The sequence below is a fragment of the Oncorhynchus clarkii genome, chromosome 23, assembly GCF_045791955.1.
Source record: "Oncorhynchus clarkii lewisi isolate Uvic-CL-2024 chromosome 23, UVic_Ocla_1.0, whole genome shotgun sequence".
NCBI lineage: Eukaryota > Metazoa > Chordata > Actinopteri > Salmoniformes > Salmonidae > Oncorhynchus > Oncorhynchus clarkii.
Window position 1 is genome coordinate 20569911 of NC_092169.1, and position 13563 is coordinate 20583473.

Genomic DNA, 13563 nt, shown 5'->3' on the forward strand with positions numbered 1-13563 from the left:
AAGGTGTGGACATATGCAGGAGCAAACATGACCACAGCTCTAAAATATGTCCTACACTCATCAACACAAACATACATCTTCTCCTCATATAACCCCACACAGTCTTTCTTTCTCTCTCGCTCTTAAGCTCTATGCTATTGGAATTAAGAGCCACACTGCACACACACACACACACACACACACACACACGGTTGATGTACTAGTTGGCAGTACTCACTCCCCTCCTCACCCCTTCCCTGCCTGAGCCGTGACCGCTGGATAAACCCTGGCTCTGGGCGCTTGGGCCTAGGTGTGGGCACAGGCAGGAGGAGACATTCCCACAGCTGAAATATTCAGAAGCCCCAGTCCCCCACCCCACTCCATCCCCTGTCACAAACAGGGGTAAACCCTGGTTCCACCCACCTCTCCTTCAGGATGAACAGAGCTCCCAGCTGCACCAGCACCGTGGAGGAAAACACAGCTAGGACCTCCAGCCGCTCAAACCTGGAGGAACACACAGTAACACTTTATTTGGATTATCCATCTGTATACGGTCTAAACACTAACTATCTACCAACCGTAGCCTTAACCCTTATCCTACCCCTAAACTTAACTTTTACCCTTATTCTAAACCTAACCCAAGCCATAACCATAACAAGCAATTGCTTATCAACAGATAGTTTGTTAATCGTATCACCATTGGGCCCCGCTCCACGAGGGGGCTAAAGGTGGCACAGCCCCCTCAGTTTAGTTTTATGTCCCTTTATAAAAATAGCAAAAACTTTCAAATGAGTGACAGGTAGGCGCAAAAAAAATCTGCATCTCCTCTGCGCTGTGTCAGCACAATGGACAGGACGTGCCGTGGTGTGTGTAGGGGGGCTACGGAAAGCCACTGGGCGGTTAAGTGAATAACGTGAAAACGGCTGTAATATTTGATTTAGATTTATAAGGGCGCGGTCAAGTTAATTATTGAAGCTGCTTCACGCTTAGCTAGCTGTAAAAAGTGTTACTGTTATTAGCCTTAGCCTATTTAGCTAGCTCGAACCAGCTAATCTGGCAAGACGAATATCAGAAATTTGCTTTGCCAAAGTACCCAAACAAAGGAGAAGGAGTGATGAGCAGCAGCATCAAACCACCAAGGCCGCTGCCGAGCTCCAGCTAACTCCTTGTTGAGAGCCTACCCACCCTTCCACAAGCGCAGCCAGGATAATGGCTCCAAAGCCGCCTCCACCTCCAACTGTCCCTGATGATCTTGGAACAGAGGAGCCAGCCCAGGTTAGCTTAGAATCCTACTCCAGCCGCAGGTTCTATCCAAAAATGTTACTTTATAGCAACTGGTTCATAGGAAGAGTGTGGCTGGAACACTTGGTTACTGCAGATGCTATTATGGTTATCTTGATAGCCTATTGGTTTCAGTTTCTGTGAAATGAACTGTATATAATGGAAGCGTTTCTATGGTAGGGTGGCATTGCTTAATTGATTACGTTGGTCAAATTTGAATCACAGAATTGTATTGTGCCATTTCACAACGTGTTGCTGAACTCATGAGCAAGTGGCATGATTTTCCATGCTTGAAGCGGGCCTGGATAGGCCTATTTATTTGGCAAGACAGCTGTACATGGCTGCTAGGGCAGGGCGATATGGCCAAAATATCATATCACAATATTTTTCACATTATTGACGGTATGATGGTTTTGAATGTTTTTGAATAATACAAGTTCTAAATATGCTTTGGTATTTATTAGGATCCACATTGCAAAAGCATCAGCTACTCTTCATGGGGTCCACATGAAAGATAGTACCGGACATTATTAGTTAAGGACTGAAATACATACATTTAAAACTTCACACAGCCTACATATCAATACATACAGTCGTCGCCAAAAGTTTTGAGAATGACACAAATATACATTTTCACAAAGTCTGCTGTATGACGGCAATTTGCATATACTCCAGAATGTTATGAAGAGTGATCAGAGGAATTGCAAAGTCCCTCTTTGCCATGCAAATTAACTGAATCCCCAAAAAAACATTTCCACTGCATTTCAGCCCTGCCACAAAAGGACCAGCTAACATCATGTCAGTGATTCTCTCTTTAACACAGGTGTGAGTGTTGACGAGGACAAGGCTGGAGATCATTCTGTCATGCTGATTGAGTTCAAACAACAGCCTGGAAGCTTCAAAATGAGGGTGGTGCTTGGAATTATTGTTCTTCCTCTGTCAACCACGGTTACCTGCAAGGAAACACGTGCCGTCATCATTGCTTTGCACAAAAAGGGCTTCACAGGCAAGGATATTGCTGCCAGTAAGATTGCACCTACAGTGCCTTGCGAAAGTATTCGGCCCCCTAGAACTTTGCAACCTTTTGCCACATTTCAGGCTTCAAACATAAAGATATAAAACTGTATTTTTTTGTGAAGAATCAACAACAAGTGGGACACAATCATGAAGTGGAACGACATTTATTGGATATTTCAAACTTTTTTAACAAATCAAAAACTGAAAAATTGGGCGTGCAAAATTATTCAGCCCCTTTACTTTCAGTGCAGCAAACTCTCTCCAGAAGTTCAGTGAGGATCTCTGAATGATCCAATGTTGACCTAAATGACTAATGGTGATAAATACAATCCACCTGTGTGTAATCAAGTCTCCGTATAAATGCACCTGCACTGTGATAGTCTCAGAGGTCCGTTAAAAGCGCAGAGAGCATCATGAAGAACAAGGAACACACCAGGCAGGTCCGAGATACTGTTGTGAAGAAGTTTAAAGCCGGATTTGGATACAAAAATATTTCCCAAGCTTTAAACATCCCAAGGAGCACTGTGCAAGCGATAATATTGAAATGGAAGGAGTATCAGACCACTGCAAATCTACCAAGACCTGGCCGTCCCTCTAAACTTTCAGCTCATACAAGGAGAAGACTGATCAGAGATGCAGCCAAGAGGCCCATGATCACTCTGGATGAACTGCAGAGATCTACAGCTGAGGTGGGAGACTCTGTCCATAGGACAACAATCAGTCGTATATTGCACAAATCTGGCCTTTATGGAAGAGTGGCAAGAAGAAAGCCATTTCTTAAAGATATCCATAAAAAGTGTTGTTTAAAGTTTGCCACAAGCCACCTGGGAGACACACCAAACATGTGGAATAAGGTGCTCTGGTCAGATGAAACCAAAATTGAACTTTTTGGCAACAATGCAAAACGTTATGTTTGGCGTAAAAGCAACACAGCTCATCACCCTGAACACACCTTCCCCACTGTCAAACATGGTGGTGGCAGCATCATGGTTTGGGCCTGCTTTTATTCAGCAGGGACAGGGAAGATGGTTAAAATTGATGGGAAGATGGATGGAGCCAAATACAGGACAATTCTGGAAGAAAACCTGATGGAGTCTGCAAAAGACCTGAGACTGGGACGGAGATTTGTCTTCCAACAAGACAATGATCCAAAACATAAAGCAAAATCTACAATGGAATGGTTCAAAAATAAACATATCCAGGTGTTAGAATGGCCAAGTCAAAGTCCAGACCTGAATCCAATCGAGAATCTGTGGAAAGAACTGAAAACTGCTGTTCACAAATGCTCCCCATCCAACCTCACTGAGCTCGAGCTGTTTTGCAAGGAGGAATGGGAAAAAATTTCAGTCTCTCGATGTGCAAAACTGATAGAGACATACCCCAAGCGACTTACAGCTGTAATCGCAGCAAAAGGTGGCGCTACAAAGTATTAACTTAAGGGGGCTGAATAATTTTACACGTCCAATTTTTCAGTTTTTGATTTGTTAAAAAAGTTTGAAATATCCAATAAATGTCGTTCCACTTCATGATTGTGTCCCACTTGTTGTTGATTCTTCACAAAAAAATACAGTTTTATATCTTTATGTTTGACGCCTGAAATGTGGCAAAAGGTCGCAAAGTTCAAGGGGGCCGAATACTTTCGCAAGGCACTGTAAATCAACCATTTATCGAATCATCAAGAACTTCAAGGAGAGCGGTTCAATTGTTGTGAAGAAGGCTTCAGGGCGCCCAAGAAAGTCCAACAAGCGCCAGGACCTTCTAATAAAGTTGATTCAGCTGCGGGATCGCAGCACCACCAGTACAGAGCTTGCTCAGGAATGGCAGCAGGCAGGTGTGAGTGCATCTGCACACACAGTGAGGCGAAGACTTTTGGAGGATGGCCTGGTGTCAAGAAGGGCAGCAAAGAAGCCCCTTCTCTCCAGGAAAAACATCAGGGACAGACTGATATTCTGCAAAAGGTACAGGGATTGGACTGCTGAGGACTGGGGTAAAGTAATTTTCTCTGATGAATCCCCTTTCCGATTGTTTGGGGCATCTGGAAAAAAGCTTGTCCGGAGAAGACAAGGTGAGCACTACCATCAGTCCTGTGTCATGCCAACAGTAAATCATCCTGAGACCATTCATGTGTGGGGTTGCATCTCAGCCAAAGGAGTGGGCTCCCTCACAATTTTGCCTAAGAACACAGCCATGAATAAAGAATGGTACCAACACATCCTCTAAGAGCAACTTCTCCCAACCATCCAGGAACAGTAACGAACAATGCCTTTTCTAGTATGATGGAGCACCTTGCCATAAGGCAAAAGTGATAACTAAGTGGCTCGGGGAACAAAACATCCATATTTTGGGTCCATGGTCAGGAAACTCCCCAGGCCTTAATCCCATTGAGAACTTGTGGTCAATCCTCAAGAGGCGGGTGGACAAACAAAAACCCACAAATTCTGACTAACTCCAAGCACTGATTATGCAAGAATAGGCTGCCATCAGTCGGGATGTTGCCCAGAAGTTAATTGACAGCATGCCAGGGCGGATTGCAGAGGTCTTGAAAAAGAAGGGTCAACACTGCAAATATTGAGTCTTTGCATCAACTTCATGTAATTGTCAATAAAAGCCTTTGACACATATGAAATGCTTGTAATTATACTTCAGTATTCCATAGTAACATCTGACAAAAATATCCAAAGACACTGAAGCAGCAAACTTTGTGAAAATGTATATTTGTGTCATTCTCAAAACCTTTGGCCACGACTGTACACACAATATCTAGGTCTAATACATAGTATAGTGCAAATTACAATATGTCACACTTCCGGATTGTATCCGTGCTGCTGTGCTATTTGTTGCTACTTGGTTACCTGCCAAATGTTTTATTTTTTACTTTTAATAACAGTTGAATCAAAACTCTGCATTTAACACATTAACCAACGTCTTAGTTTTTGCTCGCTGAACTTTTTCACCCTGGACGCTTTATCTGGACATGGTTCTATAGAACATCCACAAGCCAAAAAAAGCAAATTAATAACATTAACGCTATGCCATCTAATTGCAGACGCTGTACTCATAATATGCAGGAGAACTACTGCCTTATGGTGAGGATAGCCGATTTGCAAGCCCAGCTTCAGATGCAATCGTTAGGCAAAGGAAATTTAAGAGTAGGAAAGGAAGAAACAACGTCTGTGCCACCAGTAAGTACAGATAGTAGTATACAGATAGTTAGATCCTTCACTTCCAAGGCAGTCATAGTCAATCAACTAATCACTGATCATAACCTTGATGTGATTGGCCTGAAACATGGCTCAAGCATGCTGAGGCCTCTCCTCCTGGTTACACTAGTGACCATATTCCCCATGCATCCTGCAATGGCGGAGGTGTTGCTAACATTTCCAACAACAACAACAACAACAAAATTTACCAACCCAAAAAATAACTGTCTTTTGAGCTTCTAGTCATGAAATCTATGCAGCCTTCTCAATCACATTTTATAGTCACCGTTTACAGGCCTTCTGGGCCATATACAGCGTTCCTCACTGATTTCCCGAATATTCCTCTTGGTCCTTGTAGTCAAGGCTGATAATATTTGGTGACTTCAATATCCACATGGAAAAGTCCACAGACCCACGCCAAAAGGCTTTCGCAGCCATCAGACTCAGTGGATTTTGTCTAACATGTCTCCGGACCTACGCATTGTGACATACATACTCTGGATCTAGTTTTGTCCAGAGGAATACATATTTTGGATACATTTTTTTAATCCTCATAATCCTGGACTATCGGACCACCATCGTATTACGTTTGCAATCGCAAAAAATAATCTGCTCAGACCCCAACCAAAGATTATCAACAGCCATGCTATAAATTCTCAGACAACCCAAAGATTCCTAGATGCCCTTCCAGACTCCCTCCACCTACCCAAGGACGTCGGAGCAATCTGTTAACCAACTAACTGAGGATCTAAATTTAACCTTGCGTAATACTGAAGATGCAGTCACACCTTTAAAAACAAAAAACATTTGTCATAAGAAATTAGCTCCATGGTATACGGAAAATACCAAAGCCCTGAAGCAATCTTCCAGAACATTTTTACGGAAATGGCACTGTCTAGGGAAAGACAGTACTGTGCAATATCGAAGCGCCCTCACTGCTGTTCAACCAGTCTATTTTTCCAACTTAATTAAGGAGAATAAGAACAACCCAACATTTATTTTTGATACTGTCGCAAAGCTAACTAAAAAGCAGCATTCCCCAAGAGAAGATGGCTTTCACTTCAGCAGTGATGAATTCATTCACTTCTTCAATGAAAAGATCATGATCGTTAGAAAGCAAATTACGGACTCCTCTTTGAATCTGCATATATATGCAAAGCTCAGTTATCCTGAGTCTACACAGAACTGCCAGGACCTAGGATTAATGGAGACACTCAAGTTTTTTTAATCATGCATCTCGACACATTCACGAAAATAGTCATGGCCTCTAAACCTTCTAGATGCTTACCAAACCCTATTCCAACTAAACAACTGAAAGAGCTCCTTCCTGTGCTTGGTGCTCCTATGTTGAACATAATAAATGTCTCCATAACCTCTGGAAACCAAACTCACTAATAAAGCCTCTCTTGAAAAAGCCAAACCTTGACCCGGATAATGTAAAAAACTATTGGCCTATATTAGAGGTCGACCGAATATGATTTTTCAACGCCTATACCGATTATTGAAGGACCAAAAAAAAGTCGATACCGATTACATCGGCCGATTTTTTTAAATGTATTTGTAATAATGACAATTACAACAATACTGAATGAACACTTTTATTTTAACTTAATATAATACATCAATCAAAACAATTTAGCCTCAAATAAATAATGAAACGTTTAATTTGGTAAATAATGCAAAAACAAAGTGTTGGAGAAGAAAGTAAAAGTGCAATATGTGCCATGTAAGAAAGCTAACGTTTAAGTTCCTTGCTCAGAACATGAGAACATATGAAAGCTGGTGGTTCCTTTTAACATGAGTCTTCAATATTCCCAGGTAAGAAGTTTTAGGTTGTAGTTATTATAGGACTATTTCTCTCTATACCATTTGTATTTCATTAACCTGTGACTATAGAATGTTATTATAGGCACTTTAGTATTGCCAGTGTAACAGTATTGCTTCCAAGCTGCTGGCAAAATGCACGAAAGTGCTGTTTGAATGAATGCTTACGAGCCTGCTGGTGCCTACCACCGCTCAGTCAGACTGGTCTATCAAATCATAGACTTAATTATAACATAATAACACAGAAATACGAGTCGAATCTGGAAACTATCATTTCGAAAAACAAAACATTTAGTCTTTCAGTGAAATACGGAACCGTTCCGTATTTTATCTAACGGGTGGCATCCATAAGTCTAAATATTCCTGTTACATTGCACAACCTTCAATGTTATGTCATAATTATGTAAAATTCTGGCAAATTAGGCGGGCCAAACTGTTGCATATACACTGACTGCGTGCAATGAACGCCAGAGAAGTGACAATTTCACCTGATTAATATTGCCTGCTAATCTGGATTTCTTTTAGCTAAATATGCAGGTTTAAAAATAAATAGTTGTGTATTGATTTTAAGTACGGCATTGATGTTTATTGTTAGGTACACATTGGAACATCTACAGTCTTTTCACGAATACGCACCGCATCGATTATATGCAACGCAGAACATGCTAGATAAACTAGTAATATCATCAACCATGTGTAGTTAACTAGTGATTATGATTGATTGATTGTTTTTTTATAAGATAAGTTTAATGCTAGCTAGCAACTTACCTTGGCTTACTGCATCCGCGTAACAGGCGTGGAGTGCAATGTAATCAGTTGGTTAGAGAGTTGGACAAGTTAACTGTAAGGTTGCAAGATTGAATCCCCGAGCTGACAAGGTAAAAATCGGTCGTTCTGCCCCTGAACAAGGCAGTTAACCCACCATTCCTAGGCCGTCATTGAAAATAAGAATGTGTTCTTAACCGACTTGCCTAGTTAAATAAAGATTAAATCAAAAATAAAATAATCGGTGTCCAAAAATACCGATTTCCAATTGTTATGTAAACTTGAAATCGACCCTAATTAATCGGCCATTCCGAGTAATCGGTCGACCTCTAGCCTATATAGAATTCAATTTCAATTATGTATCAACTCACTGCCTTCCAGAAGACAAATAATGTATACGAAATGCTTCAGTCTGGTTTTAGACCCTATCATAGTACTGAGACTGCACTCGTGAAGGTGGTAAATTACCTTTTTAATGGCGTCAGACCAAGACTCTGCATCTGTCCTTATGCTCCTAGTCCTTAGTGCAGCGTTTTACACCATCGATCTCCACCTTTTTTTTTGAGAGATTGGAAACCCTATTTGGTCTACACGGACAAGTTCTTGCCTGGTTTAGTTATCTGTTGGAGAGATATCAGTCAGTGTCCATGGATGGTTTGTCCTCTGACAAATTAATTGTACGTTTCAGTGTTCCTCAAGGTTCTGTTTTAGGACCACAATTGTTTTCACTAAATATTCTACCTCATAGTGATGTCATTCGGAAATTTTCAGAAAATCAACTTTCACTGCTATGTGGACGACACAGAGCTGTACATTTCAATAAAACATGGTGAAGCCCCAAAATGGCCTACACTGGAAGCCTGTATTTTAGATATAAGGAAGTGGATGGCTGCAAATGTTTTACTTTTAAACTTGGACAAAACAGAGATGTTAGTTCTAGGTCCCAAGTACAAAGAGATCTGCTGTTGGATCTGACAATTAATCTTGACGGTTGTACAGTCGTCTCAAATAAAACTGTGACGGATCTCAGCGTTACTCTGGACCCCGATCTCTCTTTTGACGAACATATCAGCAACATTTCAAGGCCAGTTATTTTACATTTTCGTTTCTGATTTCTGAAAAATCAGAAACTCTTTGTCCAAAAATGATGCAAAGAAGTCCATCAATCCTTTTGTCACTTCTAGATTCAATTACTTCAATGCTCTACTCTCCGGCTACCCGAATAAAGCACAAAATAAACTTCCGTTAGTGATAATCACGGTTGCTAGAATCTTCACTAGAACAATACTATTTTATCATATTACTCCAGTGCAAGCCTCTCTACACTAGCATCCTGTTAAGGTCAGGGCTGATTTAAAGGTTTTACTGCTAACCTACAGAGCATTACATGGACTTGCTCCTATCCATCTTTCCGATTTGGTCCTGGCTTACATACCGACACGTTCACAAGACGCAGGCCTCCTTATTGTCCCTAGAATTTCTAAGCAAACAGCTGGAGGCAGTGCTTTCTCTTATAGAGCTGAATTTGTATGGAATGGTCTGTCTATCAATGTGAGAGAGACAGACTCGGTCTCGAGATCTCTTCAGTAGGTCCTATGATTGAGTAGTCTGGCCCAGGGGTGTGAAGGTAAATGGCAAGGACAAACCGCCCTTGCTGTCTCTGCCTGGCCGGCTCCCCTCTCTCCACTTGGATTCTCTGCCTCTGAGTCACTGGCTTACTCGTTCTCTTCCATGCCGTCCCTAGGAGGGGTGCGTTACTTGAGTGGGTTGAGTCACTGACGTGATCTTCCTTTCTGGTTTTGCGCCCCCTCGGGCTTGTGCGGTGGAAGAGATCTTTGTGGGCTATACTCAGCCTTGTCTCAGGGTAGTAAGTTGGTGGTCTGTTGATGGCGCACCTCTGTCTCCGCCTCCAGTATCTATTCTGCTACAGTCTATGTACCGGGGGGCTAGGGTCAATCTGTTATATCTGGTGTAATTCTCCTGTCTTATCTAGTGTCCTGTGTGAAGTATGCTTCCTCTAATTCTCTCGCCCCATCTTCCTCCCCTAATGGAGGACCTGAGCCCTAGGACCATGCCATAGGACTACCTGGCCTGATGACTCCTGGCTGTCCCCAGTCCACCTGTTTGTGCTATTGCTCCAGTTTCAAACTGTTCTGCCTTCGGCTATGGAACCCTGACCTGTTCACCAGACATGCTACCTTGTCCCAGACCTGTTGTTTGACTGTCCCTCTCTCTACCACACCTACTGTCTTGACCTCTGAATGATCGGCTATGAAAAGCCAGCTGACATTTACTCCTGAGGTGCTGACCTGTTGCACCCTCTACAACCACTGTGATTATTATTTGACCCTGCTGGGAATCTATGAACATCTTGAAGAACAATCTGGCCTTAATGGCAATGTACTCTTAAAATCTCCACCCGGCACAGCCAAAAGAGGACTGGCCACCCCTCAGAGCATGGTTCCTCTCTACATTTCTTCCTAGGTTCCTGCCTTTCTAGGGAGTTTTTCCTAGCCACTGTGCTTCAACGCTGCCTGCTGTTTGGGGTTTTAGGCTGGATTTCTGTATAAACACTGACATCTGCTGATGTAAAAAATAACTTTATAAATGAATTTGATTGATTGAATATGATTGATATAAAATGTCTGTGTCCCTTCACCCTCCCCCTTGTGCAGTAAGTTTTTCTTTTATCTCTTTTTTTAAACTGTTTTTTATTGCTAGCTTGAGTTACCTGGGGTGGCAGAGAGTTACATGTAGTCATGGCTCTATTTAATACTGCGCGTTTCCCAACCTGTGGGAGGCCCCGGTGGAGGGAGGGAGGTAGGTAGGTACACACACATGTTCTGAAAGGTCCCTGAGTCTGCAACACCACTAAGCAAGGGGCAACAACAAGCAAGTGGCACTACGAAGACCAAGGAGCTCTCCAAACAGGTCAGGGACAAAGTTGTGGAGAAGTACAGATCAGGGTTAGGTTATAAAAATATATCTGAAACTTTGAACATCCCATGGAGCACCATTAAATCCATTATTATAAAATGGAAATAATATGGCACCACAACAAACCTGACAAGAGAGGGCAGTTCACCAAAACTCACGGACCAGGCAAGGAACGCATAATCAGAGAGGCAATAAAGAGACCAAAGATAACCCTGAAGTAGCTGCAAAGCTCCACAGCGTAGATTGGAGTATCTGTCCATAAGACCACTTTAAGCCGCACACTCCACAGAACTGGGCTTTACGGAAGAGTGTCCAGAAAAAAGCCATTGCTTAACTTGTTGAATATTTTTTTATTTTTGGAAAAATAACGTTCCCAAAGTAAACAGGCTATTTTTCAGGACCAGAAAATAGAATATGCATATAATTGACATTATAGAAAACACTCTAAAGTTTCCAAAACTGTAAAGATAGTGTCTGTGAGTATAACAGAACTGATATTACAGGTAAAAGAATGAGAAAAATCCAATCAGGAACGCAGCGGTTTCTAAATAAGAGTCCCTTCCTATGCTTCCCTATTGAGCAGTGAATGGGATATCAACAAGATTCCTTTTTCTATGGCTTCCTTAATGTGTCTAGTATCACAAGACATAGTTTCAGGGTTTTATTTAGAAAAATGAGCCTGAGCGACAACATTGCGTCAGTGTCCACCTGATGGCTCTGTGTATTTCTCGCGCAAAAGACAGAGGTAGTAATTTTTCCACCCGGTCTTACTGAAAAAAGCTCTGTCCCGGTTGATATATTATCGAATAGATATTTGAAAAACACATTGAGGACTGATTATAAACAACGTTTGCCATGTTTCTGTCGATATTATGGAGCTAATTTGGAATATTTTTTGGCGTTGTCGTGACCGCAATTTCCAGTCGTTTTCTCAGCCAAACGTGAAGAACTAACGGAGCTATTTTTGGCTACAAAAATAGTTTTTCTGGAAAAAAGGAACATTTGCTATCTAACTGGGAGTCTCGTGAGTGAAAATATCCGAAGCTCATCAAAGGTAAACAATTTAATTTTATTGCTTTTCTGATATTCTTGACCAGATTGCCTGCTACTAGCTAGGCATAATGCTATGTTAGGCTATCGATAAACTTACACAAATGCTTGTCTTGCTTTGGCTGTAAAGCATATTTTCAAAATCTGAGATGACAGGGTGATTAACAAAAGGCTAAGCTGTGTTTGAATATATTTCACTTGTGATCTCATGAATATGAATATTTTCTAGTAAAGATTTTTTGTCCGTTGCTACTTAGTGTCAGTTGATGACAATTCTCCCGGATCCGGGATGGGTAGTTACAAGATTAAAGAAAACAATAAGCAAACATGTTAGGTGTTTGCCAAAAAGGCATGTGGGTGACTCCCCAAACATATGGAAGAAGGTACTCTGGTCAGATGAGAGGAAAATGCAATGTCTGGCGCAAACCCAACCCCTCTTTTCACCCAGAAAACACCATCCCCACAGTGAAGCATGGTGGTGGCAGCATCATCCTGTGGGGATGTTTTTCATTGGCAGGGACTGGAAAACTGGTCAGAATTGAAGGAATGATGGATGGAGGTAAATACAGGGAAATTCTTGAGGGAAACCTGTTTCAGTCTTCCAGAGATTTGAGACTGGGACGGAGGTTCACCTTCCAGCAGGACAATGACCCTAAGCATACTGCTAAAGCAACACTCGAGTGGTTTAAGGGGAAAATTTTAAATGTCTTGGAATGGCCTAGTCAAAGCCCAGACCTCAAACCAACTGAGAATCTGTAGTATGACTTAAAGATTGCTGTACACCAGCAGAACCCATCCAGCTTGAAGGAGCTGGAGCAGTTTTGCCTTGAAGAATGAGCAAATATCCCAGTGGCTAGATGTGCCAAGCTTATAGAGACTTACTCCAAGAGACTTGCAGCTGTAATTGCTGCAAAAGGTGGCTCTACAAAGTATTGACTTAGGGGGGTGAATAGTTACGCACGATCAAGTTCTGTTTTTTTGTCTCATTTCTTGTTTACTTCACAAAAATATTTTGCAACTTCAAAGTGGCAGGCATGTTGTGTAAATCAAATGATACAGACCCAGCCAAAATCCATTTGAATTCCAGGTTGTAAGGCAACAAAATAGGAAAAATGCCAAGAGGGTGAATACTTTTGCATGACACTGTATATAGTAAAATACAGTATACCACCCAGCCCTACTGGCTGCATCTCACTGTAGTAGGCTATATTTTGGTAATTTGGATCTCCATTCACCTTTTGTTTACTGTGTTTGTTTACTGTTAATGTAACTAGCCTAAATATAGATTGTCATGCCTTTTTGATCTGATATTTTGGCACCGCTACTACTTGGCACCGCTGTTTTATTCGGTTTGCATTCACAGTTGTCAGTATTCTAAGGCAAACTGCTATTCAGTATTTTAGTTTTTATGCATAAATGACTAGGCCAGTACTTTCAGCATTTAGTTTGCATTATTTTGGTAAGACAGCAGTGTGTACAGCTGCATTCAAATATGCTGCTTGTAATTTGT

At 41.6% G+C, this 13563-nt stretch overlaps 1 protein-coding gene across 1 annotated transcript in view; it reads right to left on the reverse strand.

Annotated features, from left to right (window-relative positions):
• Window positions 1-13563, reverse strand: part of LOC139381436 (zinc transporter 6-like) — an 83372-nt gene that overhangs the window by 26358 nt on the left and 43451 nt on the right. Inside the window, exon 7 of the mRNA XM_071124952.1 lies at window positions 403-483. Coding sequence (XP_070981053.1) covers window positions 403-483 — 81 coding nt within the window. The remainder of the gene's footprint in view (window positions 1-402; window positions 484-13563) is intronic.